The sequence below is a fragment of the Nasonia vitripennis genome, chromosome 4 (assembly GCF_009193385.2).
Source record: "Nasonia vitripennis strain AsymCx chromosome 4, Nvit_psr_1.1, whole genome shotgun sequence".
In the NCBI taxonomy this organism is placed as follows: domain Eukaryota; kingdom Metazoa; phylum Arthropoda; class Insecta; order Hymenoptera; family Pteromalidae; genus Nasonia; species Nasonia vitripennis.
In genome coordinates this window covers 10,852,501-10,870,914 of record NC_045760.1, presented here as the reverse complement: position 1 = coordinate 10,870,914, position 18,414 = coordinate 10,852,501, and the positions used below count along the sequence as shown (strand labels likewise).

The following is an 18,414-nucleotide window of genomic DNA, read 5'->3' as shown; positions in this document are numbered from 1 at the left end:
TTATTACTATTCACGCCTGTCCACCTTGACTGATATTGCTGAGATCTGGAAAGAGCTGGAGAAACTTGGAATTTCTGCCACCAAGGCCCCCTTATCATCTAGATTCACCACAGATGAACTCAACACGCATTTCAGCGCGATCTCAAATGATCCGCTGGCTCCTGCTGTTGAGGATTATCTTGTTACCCTGGAAAGTCTTGACCTCCCGGAACATTTCGAATTCAAACCTACAACGGAATCGGACGTGTTGGCTGCGGTGTCGCACTTTGACACTCAGGCCAGGGGGAGCGACGGCATCCCACAGGTTGTCATCTCAAAAGCTTTGCCGGTTCTTGCTCCCTTACTAAGTCATATTTTCAACCTGTCCCTTAGCGAACCCTGCTTCCCATCTGCCTGGAAAATGTCACTTGTGCGCGCACTCAACAAAGTCAGCTCACCAACAGCCCTGACTGATTACCGTCCGATTTCACTTCTCTGCTTTCTCTCCAAGGCTCTGGAGTGGCTAGTGCATAGGCAAGTCTCAGAATACCTTGAATCAAGGCTATTACTAGATAACCTTCAAACAGGCTTCCGCACTGGTCACAGCACTCAGTCTGGCCTAATTAAGCTAACTGATGATGCCAGAGCTGGGATAAACAAAAAGAAAGTAACACTACTCCTTCTCTTTGACTTTAGCAAGGCGTTTGACACTGTGTGTCACGTCAGGCTCCTGAGAAAGCTATCCACCTTCGGCTTCTCAAAGCAAGTCATCCGCTGGTTTGCCTCCTACCTCTCTGATAGAGAGCAGGCCGTCGTTGGTGACAATAACGAACGTTCTTCTCCTCGGCGTCTCAACATCGGCGTTCCGCAGGGGTCCGTTCTGGGTCCACTGCTGTTTGCATTGTACATCAATGACATCGGTTTCTGCCTTGATACCGATGTTTTCCATCTCATCTACGCGGATGACTTGCAAATTTACAGTCAATGCCACCTCGAAGAGCTCGATTCTTTATCAAACAAGATGAGTGCCAATGCTGAGAGGATTACTGGTTGGGCTGCACAGAATAAGCTAAAACTTAATGTTGCTAAAACTAAAGCAATTGTCCTGGGCTCTCCCTACTACATAAACGCATTACCCTCAACAGCTAACACTTTCATTAACATAGGGGGTGCCCAGGTCAGCTTTGAATCTTCCGTGCGTAATCTGGGATTGGTGCTCGACTCTAAGCTTACGTGGAGGGAGCATATTACACAAGTGTGTAAGCGTGCTCACACCCTAATGTACAGGCTTTACTTTTTCAGGAAAAGCACCAATCTCAGGTTGCGCAAGCACTTAGTGCAGGCCCTCCTGTTTCCTCTTATAGACTACTGTTCCCTCGTATACTATGACCTGACGCAGGAACTCGACCTAAAACTTCAGAGGCTCGTGAATACAGGAATTCGGTACATCTATGGTGTAAGAAGAGATGAGCACATTTCCCCATACAGGCGGGAGTTGCAGTGGCTAACCACTGCCGGACGCAGGAAGTATTTCACTGTTTGTTTCCTAAGAAAAATGTTTAACACAGCCGTACCATCATACGTACTGGCATACTTTGACTTCCGCGTGACACTTCGGCCTGTTAGGGGGGAGGTGATACCTCTGGATATTCCGACATTCACGACGGAGACGCTGAGGAATTCGTTTCATATCAGCGCCTCATACCTATGGAACAACCTACCATCTCACATTCGTAACACTACATCTGTCTCAGGTTTCAAGAGACTAGCTAAAGAGCACTTTCTTGAGCTTGAAAACACAAACACTTGAATTCGCTTGTACACATTCACTCAAACGCACACACACACACGCCTGTACACACTCACGCAAACGCACACACTCACACAATCTCGCTTGACCCATCTTCACATTATCATACTTTCACAATACACATTTTTGCTGTACTACTATTGCTGCTGTATACAATTTATCGTACAACATATTGTACGTCAAATAAATCTAATCTAATCTAATCTAATCTCACTCTCTTTCTCTCTCTCTCTCTCTCTCTCTCTCACTCTCTCACTCTATACCTCTTGCCGCGCGTAGGTGTGTCTCCGCGTCAGGGATGCGCGGGTTCTTTCCTTTTTGTTAGGGAGAGAAAATTGTTCATCGCGAAAGGGACATTGATTGCGTTACGAGAGGACCAGTGTATTAATTAAGAGGTTATTGATCGCGCTTTTAATTTCGAAGCTTCGGTCAAGGACTTTGCTCTTTAAAATACGCTATACTACAGTGTCTATTCCCTATGCGTCGCCCCGCAGCAACTGTGACATTTCGCACCGGACGAGAAAAAAGCAGCGAGCGCAGCTGCAGAACGACGTATACGCGCGATTCTTTTTGGAAAGTCAATCGACAACTATTTGTCAATTAAGCACCGCAATACGCACGTATCTCGTCGCGCCGCATTCCAGCTCTCTGCTCTCTCGCACTCTCTTTATATACACGCAGCTCAGGCGCACGTGCTATCCGCGAGTGCGTTATATGTGTGTACGAAAGCGACTCGCGCGCGGATCTACGCGGGTGATGCCGCTTTTTTCCTCTTTGAAGCATGATATTGCATACAGGAGGCGTTGCTCGATAGAAACCGATTCAAAGGTAAATACCAACACGCAGTGGGTGGTCATCGCGCAGGTGAACGCGGTACGAACCGGCATTAACGACGATGAAGACAAAAATAAGAGGATACAACGTTGCTAAAGGAATAGCCGCGAAAAATTAACGTATTAATTAAGAGAAGCGAGCCGCGAGCACGCTCTGGCCGTATAATCTTCCATTATTAGCCAATTTCCCCGAGAGCGCGCCATAATTCAATCCGCCGACAAATGCTCGTCCCCCGCTTGCAAACACAATCATCCTAAAGCGTCATCCCCCGGCCGTAAATAATAACTCTCCTCCGCAGCGCGCAAGAAGAAGAAGAAGCATGTATACTATATATACATACATACATACACGCGCGCGGAGCCGATCGAGCGGCGAGTCGTCTCGACCGCTTGTGTTGTAGTATATACAGGTATACACCCCTATATATGCATTTGTTGCACCTCGCGGCTGACCTTCTCAAGCCGTGAAGGGGAGATTCGGTCCGCCTGTCGCGCCACCCTTTCCCCCGCGGCCCATTTCGTAACGTAATGATCCGAGCTGCCTGTGTATAATAACGCTGCAGCAGACGACGCTCGTAAAATTATGAATTTTGAGACCGGCTATAGCAGCACGCGGTAGCGCTTTGAGTTTTCTTCTCCTTTATTTTCTCTTGGTTTTCGCCGGCATAACAGTCGGCCGAAACACCGGGAACGTCGATAGGAACAGCGTTTGTCCGGTGCGGGGTTTACTTAGGATCGGTAATACGGTTGCGTTGTAAAGATAGTACACGCGCGGAGATATGAAAAAAAAAATGTATTTTTTTTCGAGCGGCAGTTCGATAAAGAAATTATTATTCGTAAAAGGCGCTCGCGCGAGCGCAGTAGGCTGAGGGGCGCGCGACGATCGGCTTTGATCTGGCAAATACGAGCTTAATGTTTCAACGAGATGAAGTCGAGCGCGGAATCCGCCTGCTATCCTCATTAAGATATTATCCAACTAGTTTGCAGCCGATTTCCCGGCAAACTCGCGCAACTCCTACACCAGCAGCCTCTACACACGTTTAAACTCGCAAATAATAAATTCAATAAAACCCAGAGTAGGCCACACCGTCGAAAAACAGCTATATCAATCTCTTTTTTCACTCCTCTCCCAACACCGAAGCGAAACTAATTAGCAAAAAGCAAACCCACTCGCTTATTGTTCCCGAAGTCTCCCCGGCTCTACGCTACGTTATGCAAATGATACGCTCTCCTTTTCTCCGCGCGCGGCTTTTATTCCCTCTCTCTCTCTCTCTCTCTCATTTCCTTTTTATTGCCTCTCGATCGTCTCTCGCCTCTTCGCTTTATTTTTTTAGGCCAGCGTGACTTTGGCGACGAGGGCACTGTCTTTTGTTGAAATTTTTCGTTGGGCTGTGAAGGATAAGAGAACGAAAGGTGGACAGAGTTTTTCGGTTGGCTTCGGAGTCAGAGAGGCCGGATACAGCACTACTCCGCCCTGCGAAACGCGGAATCGAGCGAGTATAGCTCGGAATTATGCATTCATGAAGTGTATCGCTCGGTGCCGATCTCGAAGTCGCTGCATTTGAATGACTGATTGACCGGTGGACGATCGCGAAGCTGTTTGTAACTGCGCGTGTGTGTGTGTGTCGTTTATTGATTTGCGAGACGCGGTATAGGTATTATTAAACACACAAGTGTGATTCCACTACGACTTGACACGGTCGCGCTAAAACGCATCGAGTGTAGGTATTTTTATGCTCTTATTGCCCGACACAATCGTCGGAATTTACAGTGGCGTTACGACACTGTCTTTCCAAGAATAAAAAAATCCGATCGTAAACTCTCGCAATGTTTCTCTGCAGATCATCGGTGCACGATTCGGCTTTCTTCACAGAGAACTAGAATCGTGTGATTGCCCTCCTCCGATTCCTTTGTCCAAAAATTACCACTTCCTCTCAAACAGCGCCTATCTCTCCGATCTCTCTGGGAAGCAGCAAAACGGCCTAGACAAAGCCCTAACAGAGGTGTATATGCGTATAGCCATATCGCGTGCAAACAAAGAGAGAACAAAATTTCGTCAAAAAATTTCACGATCCCGCCTCCTTCTTCGCGCTCGCGCGAGCGAGGGAATCGGCAGGTGTGAGCGAACGCGGCGAAGATCAAAGGCCCGCCGCCGTCGCTAATAACCTCTCGTGCGAGCACACGCGCTTATTACGCGGCGGGCCCCGAAATTCGGAAGTGTGTTGCCCGCGCCACGCCGCATTATCTATGTGTGTATATACGTATAATTGCGTGTGTAGGTATATGTATACACACGCACACACACACACACACACACACACACGGGGTGGGTATATATAGGGGGGGGGGTGAGAGGTGAAATATAGCGCGCGTGATGGCTTCGAGGGCAAATTACGGATAATGTGCCGCCCGGCACTGAAAATTATACTCGCGGAGTTGTATACATGTATATACATAAAGCTATAGAGGCGTGCACCCCGACACTGGGAAGATGCGGTGAGAGCTCTATTGTATTAAGATCATTCAATTTCGCTCGTGGCTCTCTGCCGCTATATTATGCTCTTTGTGCGGTACTCGATGCGTTTTTCTTCGAGAGATCGTCGTTTTTTTCTCTTATGCAGCGCAAGCCCTTTCTACTCATTCATTAGGTCTTAGGTTATGTTTTTGGGCTTGACGAATGAATGAATGATTATGGCTAATGCAGTGGGTGCAGGTTATTTAAATACGTTGTACTTACAGGGCAGCGAAGCTTTGTCGTTGACGAAATCCGCGAGAAAAATCTCCGAGACACCGCGACTCGTTCCTTCATCGCTGCTTCGGTTCTTTATCTTGTGAATTTGAACTTGATCAAGCTTGCCCGCTGAAACCACAGGAAATGACTACCTACTTATATAGTTTCAATCGAGTATTTAAAGTGACGTTGTTGCACGTTGATCAACCCCGATAAGAAAAACTCTGCAATGAGGCAGGCGAAGAAAAAAGAAACGATCGGAGATATCACCGGTCCCGCGGTCCGGTCGCGAGAGGAACGAAGGATGTAGCGCCATCTGTGGGCTTTCGCTTGAACTTGAAAATTGAATCTATATATTATCCAGTGAGCGCGGGAGAACACAGACAATACTTAATTGAGATTAATTGATACAATAAAATATGTGAATACAAACAATCGTTTTGCGATATTTCAAGTAATTTAGAAATAACGATGAATTTCTGTCTTGTTAAATATTCATTCAGCACGATCTGAGTCGCAGCATGAAGTGTGTGTACTTTTTGTCGCAATATATTGTTATATAAAGTGAACAATGATTTGTTAAGCAAACATTAAAAATGAGTGAGCAACTAATTAGGCGAGTTAAGAACTCTCTAAATGCGCAGTTTTATTCCATGAATGATTCATGGCTATCAGACTGCATTGAGTACTATTTGGAGGATCATAAAAATGTAGGTTAAGTTTTTTGTTTGGCATTCAAAACAATGAATGAATTCATGTTACAAAATGAAAATCACCGTTTACCAACTTTTTTGTTTAGCCAACACACGAGGAAATCATAACGTTTGTTATTAATCAGTGGTTACTCTGCGATTTGAGAGAAATCAACAATGAAAAGGGATGTTTGCCAAGAGATCTTTCGAATAAAAAGTGTACTACTCTTTCTGGAAAATACATCCTTCAAGTTTGTATCATATGCTATGTTATCAATGTACTGCGATTGACTTTTAAATTATTTCTTTCAATAATATTATTTCGCTTAGATGGACAAGCTATACGACATATCCCAGTCAAAGTACAAACAGCTTGAGAAAATAAGAAATGTTTCATCTGAGAATGTTGAAGCCACGGAGAATGAAAACAAGCAAGATGATAAAATGCAAAATTGGGAACCAAAGTCAAAAAGAATGCTGCAACTGTTTTTAACAGATGGCATTCAAGACATTCTAGCTATCGAGTATAAACCTATCAGGTTTTTGAAAGTAAGATCTTGTATTTAAAGCTGTTCAATTTGGATTGATGTACTTTCAGTAGGCAAGTTATTTTTGGATTATTTTTTCTTCAGGATAGTTTGTTTCCTGGTTTCAAACTGTTGATAAAAGGGCCAGTGATATGCAGGAGAGGAGTAATATTGTTAGAAGAAACCAATATTTCAGAAGTTGGAGGAGAAGTTGACAGTTTACTTATTGTAAATGCTGTAGAAAATGTGTTTGCTAGAGCCCTGTAAGTTTTATCATAAATGATGTTTTAGTTTGCGCTTTTTACAGCGATATAAATTGCTGTATCCTTGAATAATATATGTTCATTTGCAGAAATTTGGAAGAAAATCCTGATCCGTATAATGATGACAACAAACAAACGCAAAGTACTCAAAGTACTCAAAGAACTACTCAAATGGAGGATGAATTTGACATCAACACAGAAATTATTGATCAAATAGATAAACAAGTTCAACAAAAAAATTCTACTGGAACAAAATCTTCAGTTACATCTGCAACCAGAAATCAACAAAGGCAAACCCATGAATCTAGCAATAATTCTAATAATCGACAAGCTCAAATCTATGGTGTCAGTAACCATCAAAATCAAAATTATGGTACAAAGAGTCAATCTAATAATCAAAGCACATCTGCTAGTCATGCAAGTAAAACACAAAAACAGAATTATAATTACAATGCTCAAAGCACAAGGAATACCTTTGACGATGATGATGATTTATTTTTGAATATGGTCGATGAGAAAGCATTCGAAAATTTAGCTCCATCAAAACCTACACCTTCAATACAACACAAGTCTGTAACCAGTAACCAGTCTACTTCATCACGAGTAATCCAGAACCAAAATGTTGACGACTTTCCACTGGAAGATGAGATATATGACTTGGATGAAGAACAGTCACCTTATTTTAGCGCAACAAAAGTACAAAGTGGACTTAGTAAAATAACGTCAGTCAGCAAACCTACGTCTGGCAGTTCAGTTAGAAGTAATCAAGAAACTAGTAGAAACGAAAAATCAAAACAATCAAATGTAACATCAAAATATGAATGGAAAGATACTCACTCCGGTATCTCAAAACAATCAAACACAGTATCAAATTATAATTCTAAAGAAAAAGTTGCTAGTGTGTCAAGTTACAAAAGCTCAATAAACAAACAATCAACTCCTCCTAAACAAAAAATTGAATCAACTCCATCTGTGAGCCATGTGTCTGAGTTTCCAGATGATGATTTTGACATGAATGATTTTGACTTAAAAACAGATGATTTAACAGAGTATTTTAAGAAAGATAATCAAAGTGAAATAAAAAGTGCCAAACCTAGTCAGACACCAAATAAATCAAATTCAGTTGATACAATTGTCAAAAGTAAGGTTGATGAAGTAAAGGAATTTGCAGCTGAGTTTGATACAGAAATGGATGTAGACGATATACCGTTTTCGCATCAACAACAAACTGGAAGTTCTAGATTCCAGGAAACTAGTGAAACTCCAATAAACAAGTATAAAAAAAACGTTGATGGTATTTCTTCTCCGGAATTCTCTGGAGTTAAAAGATTAGCAGTAAGTTTATGTATCTTAAATATTCGATATTATTTTTACAAAAAATACATGTATGAGACTACATGAATTATTTATTATTATAGAGTAAAACGTCACCTGTAGCAGATGGTCCACAGAAAATGCGATGCTTACAAAGCACTCCAAAAGATAAATCTTGCAACAGGAAAATTACTGACTTTTTAAATAAACCATCGAGATCACAAAGTCAGGAGAGTAAATCATCAACGCCAAAAAGTCAAGAAAATAAATCAACAACATCAAAGAGTGAAGAAAATAGTACAATAACATTATTAAGTGAAGATACAGTTCGAATTTGCGAATTCATAAGAGATGTCTTAAAAGAATCTCTAAAAGGTGAAAAAATTCACACAGTAGTAAGGGGTAAAGTTGTAAATATTGTAAAATTAAATTTATTGAAAAATGAAAAAGGAAACTACTTTTATCTAGAAGGTACTATTACAGATAATACTGGAAATTTAGATGTTGTTTTTTCTTCAGAGGTATATAGCATGATTAACATCAAACTATTATTCGTCGGCTTCATAAAATAACGTTATCTTAAAAAATGGTTGCAGGTGTTGGAGGAAATAATTGGATATAGCACCCAAGTATTTGTTCAAAAAAGAAAGCAAAGTAAGTCCAATCCTGCTATAAAAGATGAGCTGAGAGAGGTAATACATTTTTGAGTTTTAAAGTTATTATCTACTTACTTTGAATAAGCTGTTACCTATATTTTTTGTACTTTTGTAGGATTTAAAAAAGGCCCAAGAAACTTTAAAACTTTTAGATGTGTTGATGGAAATCAAATATAAAGTAAATGAAAGGGCAATTATTGTAAAAATAATGAAATTATCCAAGGACGAACGAAAGTACCTAGATTTGAGATCATATGTATCCGAAGCTCAGTAGTATTAATTGTTCATTAAAAATAATGTATTGATAATATGAATGCGTTTTAAACAGTTTTTATATTTTTATAATAAAATTTATTTTTCTGAACACCGTCTTAGTCTTAAGCTTCTCCTCCAAGCCATTTAAGAATTCCCTACTGTATAATTACGATTTTATTTATTTATTTTTTTTTTTAACAATTGTCGACAAAAATGGAAAATTTAAAACTGGCGCTATAAGTAATATGCCGCGTAAATATATATATATATATATAGGCGGCGCTAAGATCGACAAAAATGGCAATATGGCGGCGGTCATGTTTACGTTTACTGAGTTTAAACTTCATTTCAGCTAAGAATAACGTAAATTCACCAAGAAAAACACAATGGGTACGTTTTACTAACTACCACATTCGAAATCTTTCGCGCCAATAGTTAATCTTTAACGTTAACATTTATTATAGCCGAAGAAACGGACGATTTGGAGCAGCAGTGCGAGGACGCAGTCTTCCAAATCTGTTGCACGCGGGAACGCTACTCTGTCCGTTGTGCCAATCAGCTGGAAAAGTATTTAAACCTCAAGACGAAAATAAATGTAAATTTCTCCTCTTTCGATTGTTTTGTGAGTAGTGTAGTATTTTCAAGCAAACTAAAAAATTTATTCTCATTTTTAGACTGCTCCTATGCAAAAGCCACCCGTTCCAGATTTCAAGACGCCAGTCTTGACGGAAGATCAGCAAGAGCTTTTTAATAAATTCTCAAAATCGAATGACAGCAAAGTTCACCAGTCAAATTTAAAAAATGACATGCGAATTATTTCAAGCAGATTGAAAGAATTGAAGAGTATTATTCACCAGATTGAAAGATCGCGAAAAACCGATATTCACAAATTAGTAGAAGAATAACACAATATATTATGACGAATTAGTAATAGAGGATTTTTATTTATTCTTGCGAATAAGGCAGGATCATTGGCTAGCAAGTTTGGGAAGAGGTGTATGCTGTTAAGAACGAAAATAAGACTTAGTATATTTAACTGAGTTGTTGTTTATTTAAATATCATTTAACGTTCATAAAATTACAAGCACATTGTGTTGTATATATGAAATGTGTAATGGTCATTTACACTGTAATAAATGTGCATCTACATGGAAAAGCTACCTTAATGGAAGATCAAAATTTTTTCATATGTTTAAATTACATCACCTTCTTTATAAATCAAACGCTTAATCTTGCTAATGAAAATTACAAACATCGCTGACAAAAAACATAAAATATAAACATGTTTCATGTTCTATACTGAAAACTATTGGCTATCTAAATTAATATAATTTATTAAAAACATCAGCTAATTGCCATCAATAAAATTTATTAAAAAATTCAGACTTAAGGCTGATTTGATTTGTACCAAATACCTTTTCAACTTCTGTTAATAATCTATAATACAGTTAGCTCTTAATAAAACTTATGTTAATACAAAACGTTGAAAAGTTTTTTGTTTATATATGCACAACCTATTCCTACAATAGCCTATTACCTACGAATTTTTTTCATATCCAAACGCTCAACTCTTACTGTGACTCCATATGAAATGTCGTTTATAAGCTTCCACACTTTAATCCTTACATCTTTTTTCTCAATTCCGTTCTTGTTAACAGATTCAAAAAATTTAGTTGCGCACGGGTCACTAGTGCTACTTTTCCGTTTTCGCAACAAGGGTTTATTTTCTATATTTTCATTCAGTTTACTAGAACTATTTTCGGATGTTCTTTGAGCTCTAGTTTCTACTGAACATTCAGTTTTAAACGTGTTCTCGTTAGATATAGATGAGGTTGATTGTTCGTTTGATTTTGTATTTAATTTCGAATTAGAACGAGTTAATCTGATATTATCTACTGGAGTAATATTTGAATTAGATTTATGGCTATTTTTTGAGCTAGTAGTTTTATGTGAACTTTTATCATTTGAAATATCAACAGCACTTGATGGCTTTGACCTAATTTCTTGATTACTCACACTGCTGGATGATTTACTAGTTTTGTAATTTTCGAAATCACTCTTTTTGAGTTTTTTTAACATAACTTCAACTTTAGCATCAACACTTAATTCATTAACATCCTTAACTTCCGTCACGTTATTATTTTCCACGATTATATTAGCACTAGTTTCGATTACAGGTTCAATATGTTTTATATTGATTTCATTATTACTTTTAAGAGAGTCTCTGCTGCTGTCATCGCTACTTGATTTAACACTACCATTTTGCGACTGCGACTGTTGTTTGCTTTTTAAAGCTTTTAATAATGCTGGTGGAATTTGGTCGTTTGTTATAATCTGATTTGATATCACTTTTATTTTAGATAATTTGGGCGAGTCCTTTCCCAGATTATTTTCGTTCAGCGAGAGAGCACTAGAGGGTCGACTTATGGTTGAAAGCTTTGTAACTACTTCGTCCACGATGACATCCTCGTTCGGTTCCATATCATCCATAAGTAGATCTTCAAAAGCCTCCATGGACGAGGGCGTTTTACTCATAGCATCGAGTGCACCGTCAAAAAGTGAATTATGCACAAGCGCTTCGGGAATGATATCCTCTTCTTCCTCGTCGTCTAGCCTCAATTCCATGTCGTCAATGCCATCTTCATCGTTCAGATACATACTCGAATCTCCCAGAGCTTTTTCAATTTTGTGGAAAGTCGAGTCCGAGATGTCTTTATCAGGGAAAAATTGAGACCAGCAGTTGGCTGTTTCGAGAGCAGCGGTGTTCTGGCAAACCTCTTTCTTTTCCGCAGTATCTGCCTCATTGAGTTTTTCTTCCGTCTCCAAATTAGCGCTGTGAGTGAGATCTATGAAGGAGACGAGAGCGTTGGGCAAGCCGTTGTGCGACTGTTCAGGAAGACTGGCAGGGGGCTCCTGCATTCGGGTGATCATCTTCTCGAGCCATAATAAACTAGAGTTCAACAAGCACGGATCACCCTCTTTCGTCTCGACTTTTTCGGAATTCTCGAGAACTTCGTCGACCTCGAGCTTTGTCTTTTGTTCAACAACTGTAACGGTGTCTTTATCCTGTCTTATTGTGAACATCAAACCTTTCATCACCAGATCGGTGATATCGGAAGACCGTAAATTTGCGACGTCCGGCGGTGCTGGCTCGCTGTCCTTTGAATCCTGCCTTGATCTGAGTTTGCCACTACTTTTTCGAGAATCTTTTGAAGACTTTGAGTCGTTTTCTGCGGTGCCGTCTAAGGAAGAATCACAAGTGTTTACGGGCACTGACACGTTTGCACTAGTTGAATCGTTCTCTTTGAAGGAACACGACTTACTGTTGTTTTTGGAGTTCTGCAGCTCTCTTTCTATATCCCGCTCGATGAGGTACTGATAGGGCAGGCTAGCCGAATCCGACTGAGAGCCGCTGCTCGATTTGCTATCCTCGTCGTCGTCTAGGCAGGATTTACTAATGTCTAAACGTTGCGGTAAGGTTATCGGCATTTCGGACCTGACCGAAGGCTCACTCTGCGAATTGCAGTCCATATCTCTCATTGTAATACTACCGTTATTACTGCTGCCGCCGCCCACCCCTAGCTCCACTCCCTGGATTTTCAGGCTTTGTGTAGTACCATTGGTCGCTTCGACGCACACTTGAGATACCGCTGGAGATTCTCTAAAAAAGGAATTATTTATTTTATTTAATTATTTCTACTTTACACAAGCAGTAGTAGTTCTGAATTTGGATATTGAAACATTGTGGATATCCATGTGCAATGTTAAAAGAGTCTGAATAAACAGATCGCAAGTATCTTTGTAATAACCATACACTTTCATAAAACATTCCAAGAAACTGCATTTTATTGCAGACAATTTCAAAAAAATATTAATAAAATTTGCGGTTAGAAAAAACTTTAAAATTCTTAAAAATAAAAACCGATTGATTCTGATAAATTGTTAAGTGTATTGTTATGGTATTAACATTTATTATAATTTAATGATCAATATTGTCGTAAAATGACAGTAGCGTAATTACTAAAATGAATAAACTTACTTGATAGGTTAGTTTAGTAACAAATTAATTATGCGAGTAATATCTTAATCGTTATAATCAAATGATTATACTTTAATACAGGCACAAAATAAAAACGTACTTTTCCGTAATATTCAAAGACCCTTGACTGTCTAACTGTTTGAGACGTAAACGCGTGCGTGGCGACCAAGAAACGTCCTCATCCTTCTTGTTATTGTAGCCGTTTGTTGACTCGATGCTTGGAGTACTCTCATCTCCATTAACCTCCCCCTCTTTTGGCGAATTTTCCAATAATGGCTGCACTGACGGTGTTACGTTGAAGGCGTCTGAGACGCACTCTGGAGGATTTTCCGAATCTGGTTTCGCTGCGGTGGAGCCCATGGTTTGTTCTGTTTGCTGCAACTCTACTTCCTGGTTTATGATTTTGACGGTCAGGATGAATGCGTGAGGAAATGCGTTAGCGTCTGGCCTGTCGCAAAATTTCATCACCGCGAACATCTTATCCTGGCGCGTCCACGAAGCATGATCTTGTTATAATTATTGCGAGTTAAGAAAATTATAATTTTCGAAATTTGGTTTACAGCGATTGTCGTGGTATCAATAAAAATTATTAAATTGAAACACAATTATTTGAATTTCAATCATTATAATATAATGAAAATGATGTTTTCAAACTTCTATAAAATATTAAGGCTTACTTTCGCATAAAATACATTTAATAGAAAATCGCGTTATATTTTTCTAGAATTTTATGATGCTTTTGAAAGTGAAGTTGTTATACTACTGTGACAGTTATTATACTGTAAAATTATTTATTCAATTTGTGTTACTCAAAAATTTCGCTGTACATACCACATAAAATAATATTACATGTATTTTCAGAAATATTTTAGAAAAGGATACTGTAGGTTACAAGTAGATTTTTAGTACTAAAATGCTGTCCTTGTCGGGGTTGCCACTTGATGACCCTTCTTATTATTTTCATCAACTCCTTACTATAAGTGAAATGTGACAAATTTCTGAAACAAATAACCTCCTTAATGTTTGCACAATATTACGTCTCGATTTTAATCAATACTTATATAATTGATTAAACTATTTTTTGTAACAATACATACTACATGTACTATACTCTGTTTATCTAAATAAAATATCATGATGATATCTTTCATAGAGGCATATGTTTATCAGATCTAAACTAGCTTATCTACATGCTCATGATATACAAAACATGACTGTTGCATGTTTTGCATGTACCACATCACACTGTTTATGCACAGTTCAATTTTACAAACTAGCCTTTTCTTATATGCTGTAGTATTATTGTGTCAATAAACAGTATGTACACAGAAAAAAAATTGAATTGTTAAAGTATTTAAATGCAAGTATAAATTCAGTTTACCTTATAGTTTTATGAAATTTGAATGTGAATTTGTAAATATTATTTTTGTGACATAACCAATAAGATCCAGGAACGGTTAATGCTGGTTCTTTGTCCCTGTTTTCCCAATGGAGTCTGCTAAGCGAACGTACATGTATTCCAGGCATTTTCTTTCTGGCTTCAAATCAGGAAACAGAGGGATCAGCCTTATACGTTCCTCTCCATTTCCAGTGATTTCCTTTACAATAAACGTCAAGTAGTACAAAACCTTTTGCTGAAAGTTAAATTGTACACGAGCAAACAATTGAAATTATTGAGTTATAAGAGCGAAACAGAATTATAGAAATGAAATTAAACCATCATACCTCTGATATGACTTCATTTATGAAAACATCGGTTATGGAGTTCCAAGGTAAATATTCTTCTAATGCACCGAAAATAGTCTTTCGATTTATAATGTGGACTCCCACCGACTCAACTAGTAACAACGTATCTGAAACCAAATAAGTTAGGTATTATATTTTGGCATAATCATATTTATTTAAGTTGATTCATAAGTATATTTTAATATGCCAATTTTAAACAAAATTATTGGTGCTTTGATCACCAGATTTAATCATCATTCTTCTACGTGTACAAATGCATTGCTGATTATGTGAAGACTCAAATTAACTATATTGGGAACATTGTAAATACTGAACAAGCATTTGAAATAATATCTTTGTGATAATTATTTCAAAAACAGTATTTTATTTTTTATCTATATATACATGTAGCGATGATTCAAAATGTAGCCTTAAACTTAGAGATAGAGTGAGTAAACTTTTATTTTATCTCTGACAGTGATTGCATCATGGAGATAACATAACTTTTCTCTGGTCAACATTTTCCAGTACTGCATCTTTGTATAATACTTTGAACATTTTAAAGAAATAGAAAAAGAATTACAACGATAAAAAAAAGAAACCACAGCTCAATTTTAAAAGATTGATGCCAGGAAAATCGTATCGTGATAACCTTATATTACTGGCATACAGTAGGGCATTCTCATAATGGCACTTAATTAATAAATAAAATACTGCTCTGAAGGTCAGTGTAGATCTACCGCCACAAGAATGAAGAGGTGTTTGAGTTGAAAATTATTTTTTGATGAATGAAAATAGAGACAACTTTAAATGCCTACCATTTAAATCAGAGAATAATCAATAACACATATCTACTATACTGCACCTACATCATAGTTGCAAAGAAATCGCCAAGACTCGAACGTTTCATTCACACATTAATAACGGTAGACCGGCCTATATTAGGAGAAAAAAAAAACATTAAATTTGCAGCTCTTTGCAAAGCAATTGTTTTCTCACTTTCGTTAAAACTTCTTCTGCAGAGTAAAGCACGCACCTCTCAACGTAGCAAGAATCATAATAATAACGTAGTCGTTAGCAGTCAGAAGAAAAGCCCGTCCCCATTATACAACAGGCGAGAAAATACAAAGGTTACACATAGTGTAATACTTCTACTGCATACACAGTAGTCCGTCTTTTACGACTCATTACCCCGTTTGACCGCCGCGCGCGCCTTTCACAATAATCCGATCGGCCGGAAAAACAAAGCAGCATCATCGCACACCTCTGGGAACGAAGAGAAACAACAAATAACAAGTAGGTAGAGAAGCTGTACGAGTATACGCACGTCACACTCTCACACAGAAAAGAAGGAAAACAGAAGACACTCACTGGTCCTATCGAAGAAGAGCGCGCTCTTGAAGATCGCAGCCAGCGCAAGAAGACCTAGAGCAGCGCAGGCGGGCGAGCCGGTGTAGGTCCAGAGAGCAAGCGCAAGGCAGAGCAGTCCGAGCTCGAGGCCGCTGTATCCACGCCGGTGACTCTCGTCCCTCAGCACGTACTCGACCGCGCCATTGCCGGCGGCGACCTGCTGCAGCGTGATCTCGTTGCCGCAAGCTCCCCGATAACGGCGCGCCGCGAACTGCTCGGGGAGTCGGGAAGCCGTCGTCACCGCCGCCGATGACATTAGACACCGCGATGGGGGGCTGCCTTTCTGGCCGACCCCCCCGGAGAGAGACTCGCGTGCTTACTTGCCTTTCTCCCTCTCTCTCTCACTCTCTCTCTCTCTCTCTCTCTCTCTCTCTCTCTCTCTCTCTCTCTCTCTCTGCGTACAGTGTACGACACACACTAGCTGTTGCTCTCGGAACGTGTTTTTTTCTTCCGTCCAAGCCACTCTCGGGACGCCCCGCAAACAACACACACCGTCGGGCCAGAGACGCCCGCAGTTCGTTGCTCCGCTTCTCCTCACATCGCGCTCCACGGATCGGAGATTCGCATGCACGATATATACGCGATCGTATATGTATGTATATAGATATGCACTGCACCGCAGCTCGCGGCTGGCTGGCTCCTACTGCCGTGTGTTTTGTCGCCAGAGACACTGGCTGCCTCTACTTTTTTGCTGGCACACGTGTGTGCGAGATTTTAGTCGCGTCCGTGCGTTACTGCGTGGGAGTGTATAGTAAGGTATAAGCGTATGTGTTATATATAGTTGGAGCCTGCGCTCGACTCACGTCGTCGCCTCGCGCTGCTCTGCTTCGATTTCTCTACAGTGCACACTTGTATATAGATATATTTATATATAGTAGTGGTGCAGAGTCTTAGCGTTGCCAATCTGATAATCCCGAGATTCGAGGTCCAGGTCACACATCGCAGGTTACGCTAGTTAGGTACAGGCGTTGGGTTGGCAGTACTAAAACCTTTTCTCTTGGAAATACATGTTTTTGTTTACTAATAAGCTTACTAATAGGTAATAATTCTTCAACTGTTTTGATTGTTGCTTCTACAATTTTATTTCTGGACAAATTAATGTATTCAAACAGCTCTTCTCCAAAATAATGGGTGCTTCATTGAAAACTAATTTTGCAACCTTCACCGCTAATTAAAGAATATAAATCGAAATCAACGATTCCGTTAAGTTTGCAAAGGTCACTCGGAAATTCATTTCGGAGCAGAGTATACTTTGTTCCTATTTTCAAAACAAACAACTACAGCTATAGTACAGTCATCTATACTTTCAAAATCAAAACAAACTCACTCCACTCCGCCGATGCTCGCATACACTCAATCTCTGTACTTATAGCAGAAGGTGACGCAGAGTTATTTAATAAATACACATAAATATATAAGCCAAGCCGCGCCGGCGCAGTTCAGCTGTGAATCCCGCCAACATTTTTCAAAGCCGCGGCGCTCGGCTCGCGTGCATCGCATTATACGTATATTTCGTGCTCGCATATAGCGAGGCTATCTATATATATGTACATACCTGCCTACTACACTTTATATACCAACCGCGAACGCGCGTTTATCGATCCACTCTATTTATTTTTTCGCTCGTGCATCGATATAGGAGCTCAGCCCGAGTCGGAGAGGAAGCCCCGCCGAAATTCACATGAGGACTGACTGAACAGCTAGTCCGGCGAGAAGAGGTAGAGGAAGAAGTAGGAGATCAGACTTCTGGAGCCGCACATGGACAGACAAATGTCAGGCCAGTCGTCGAGCTCGCAAACCGAAACCGTCGTGGACGGCGGAACGCAGGTACTTATATACCTACACATGGCAATTTTTGTTTATCAATGACATGCACGTTGATTTATTCGCGGGACCGCGCCTCTTTCGCGGTTAGGCATAACAAAAGATAAGGCGGCCGTATTATCTTTCGTGGACAGTCGTTGCCTTTTATAAGGTGCACTCTCCCCTCGTTTACCGGGGCCGAGAATCGATGATAAGAGAGTTTTTGAAGTGTGTAAACGAATCACGAGTAGATTTGATGAGGGAACGCGATGATGCGAACGAGGGTTTGGCACAAGTGTCTACTGCCGAGAAGAAAATGCTGGGGAGCTGCTTCTGTTGCGATGAGGCTCAGTTCGACAAATGTAGATGATACGTCT

General features: G+C 39.9%; 6 protein-coding genes across 10 annotated transcripts in view; 3 read left to right on the top strand and 3 right to left on the bottom strand.

The window, feature by feature from the left end:
* LOC100115634 (frizzled-4) overlaps nt 1–5,564 on the bottom strand; it is a 45,168-nt gene extending 39,604 nt beyond the window's left edge. The window contains exon 1 of the mRNA XM_008210440.3: nt 5,360–5,564. Within this exon, the coding sequence (XP_008208662.1) occupies nt 5,360–5,431 (72 nt within the window). The 5' untranslated portion in view covers nt 5,432–5,564. The remainder of the gene's footprint in view (nt 1–5,359) is intronic.
* Nucleotides 5,565–5,697: 133 nt separating this feature from the next.
* On the top strand, nt 5,698–9,169 carry LOC100679910 (calponin homology domain-containing protein DDB_G0272472). Its single transcript, XM_003426891.4, has 8 exons — nt 5,698–6,063; nt 6,153–6,296; nt 6,376–6,594; nt 6,678–6,835; nt 6,925–8,170; nt 8,254–8,670; nt 8,746–8,841; nt 8,921–9,169. Exons 1-8 carry the CDS (start codon nt 5,950–5,952, stop codon nt 9,077–9,079), a joined length of 2,553 nt encoding a protein of 850 aa, XP_003426939.1. The 5' UTR covers nt 5,698–5,949; the 3' UTR covers nt 9,080–9,169.
* A 166-nt stretch (nt 9,170–9,335) lies between these two features.
* LOC100679118 lies at nt 9,336–10,366 on the top strand. The gene is made up of 3 exons (XM_003426911.5): nt 9,336–9,450; nt 9,525–9,655; nt 9,735–10,366. Exons 1-3 carry the CDS (start codon nt 9,447–9,449, stop codon nt 9,963–9,965), a joined length of 366 nt encoding a protein of 121 aa, XP_003426959.1. The 5' UTR covers nt 9,336–9,446; the 3' UTR covers nt 9,966–10,366.
* Nucleotides 10,367–10,412: 46 nt separating this feature from the next.
* Nucleotides 10,413–18,068, bottom strand: LOC100679944. Of its 5 annotated transcripts, none has more exons than XM_032599957.1 (7): nt 16,196–16,996; nt 14,825–14,952; nt 14,481–14,733; nt 13,982–14,097; nt 13,200–13,605; nt 12,384–12,721; nt 10,413–12,302 (listed from the first exon to the last, which is right to left on the bottom strand). In XM_032599957.1, the coding sequence occupies exons 3-7, from the start codon at nt 14,624–14,626 to the stop codon at nt 10,594–10,596; spliced, it is 2,715 nt and encodes a 904-aa protein (XP_032455848.1). In that variant the 5' UTR covers nt 14,627–14,733; nt 14,825–14,952; nt 16,196–16,996; the 3' UTR covers nt 10,413–10,593. The 5 variants fall into 5 exon arrangements, with proteins under 5 accessions (XP_032455848.1, XP_031785137.1, XP_008208671.1 ...); XM_031929277.2 differs by lacking the exon at nt 16,196–16,996 and adding exons at nt 15,694–15,760; nt 15,861–15,970 and having other exon boundaries at nt 10,413–12,721; XM_008210449.4 differs by lacking the exon at nt 16,196–16,996 and adding an exon at nt 17,790–18,068 and having other exon boundaries at nt 10,413–12,721.
* LOC107981696 lies at nt 14,819–16,490 on the bottom strand. The gene is made up of 2 exons (XM_031929510.1): nt 16,196–16,490; nt 14,819–14,952 (listed from the first exon to the last, which is right to left on the bottom strand). Exons 1-2 carry the CDS (start codon nt 16,488–16,490, stop codon nt 14,819–14,821), a joined length of 429 nt encoding a protein of 142 aa, XP_031785370.1.
* A 205-nt stretch (nt 18,069–18,273) lies between the features above and the next one.
* LOC100115846 (CaiB/baiF CoA-transferase family protein C7orf10 homolog) overlaps nt 18,274–18,414 on the top strand; it is a 5,767-nt gene continuing 5,626 nt past the window's right edge. Inside the window, exon 1 of the mRNA XM_031929509.2 lies at nt 18,274–18,414. This exon is cut by the window's right edge and continues 92 nt beyond it. Within this exon, the coding sequence (XP_031785369.1) occupies nt 18,307–18,414 (108 nt within the window). The 5' untranslated portion in view covers nt 18,274–18,306.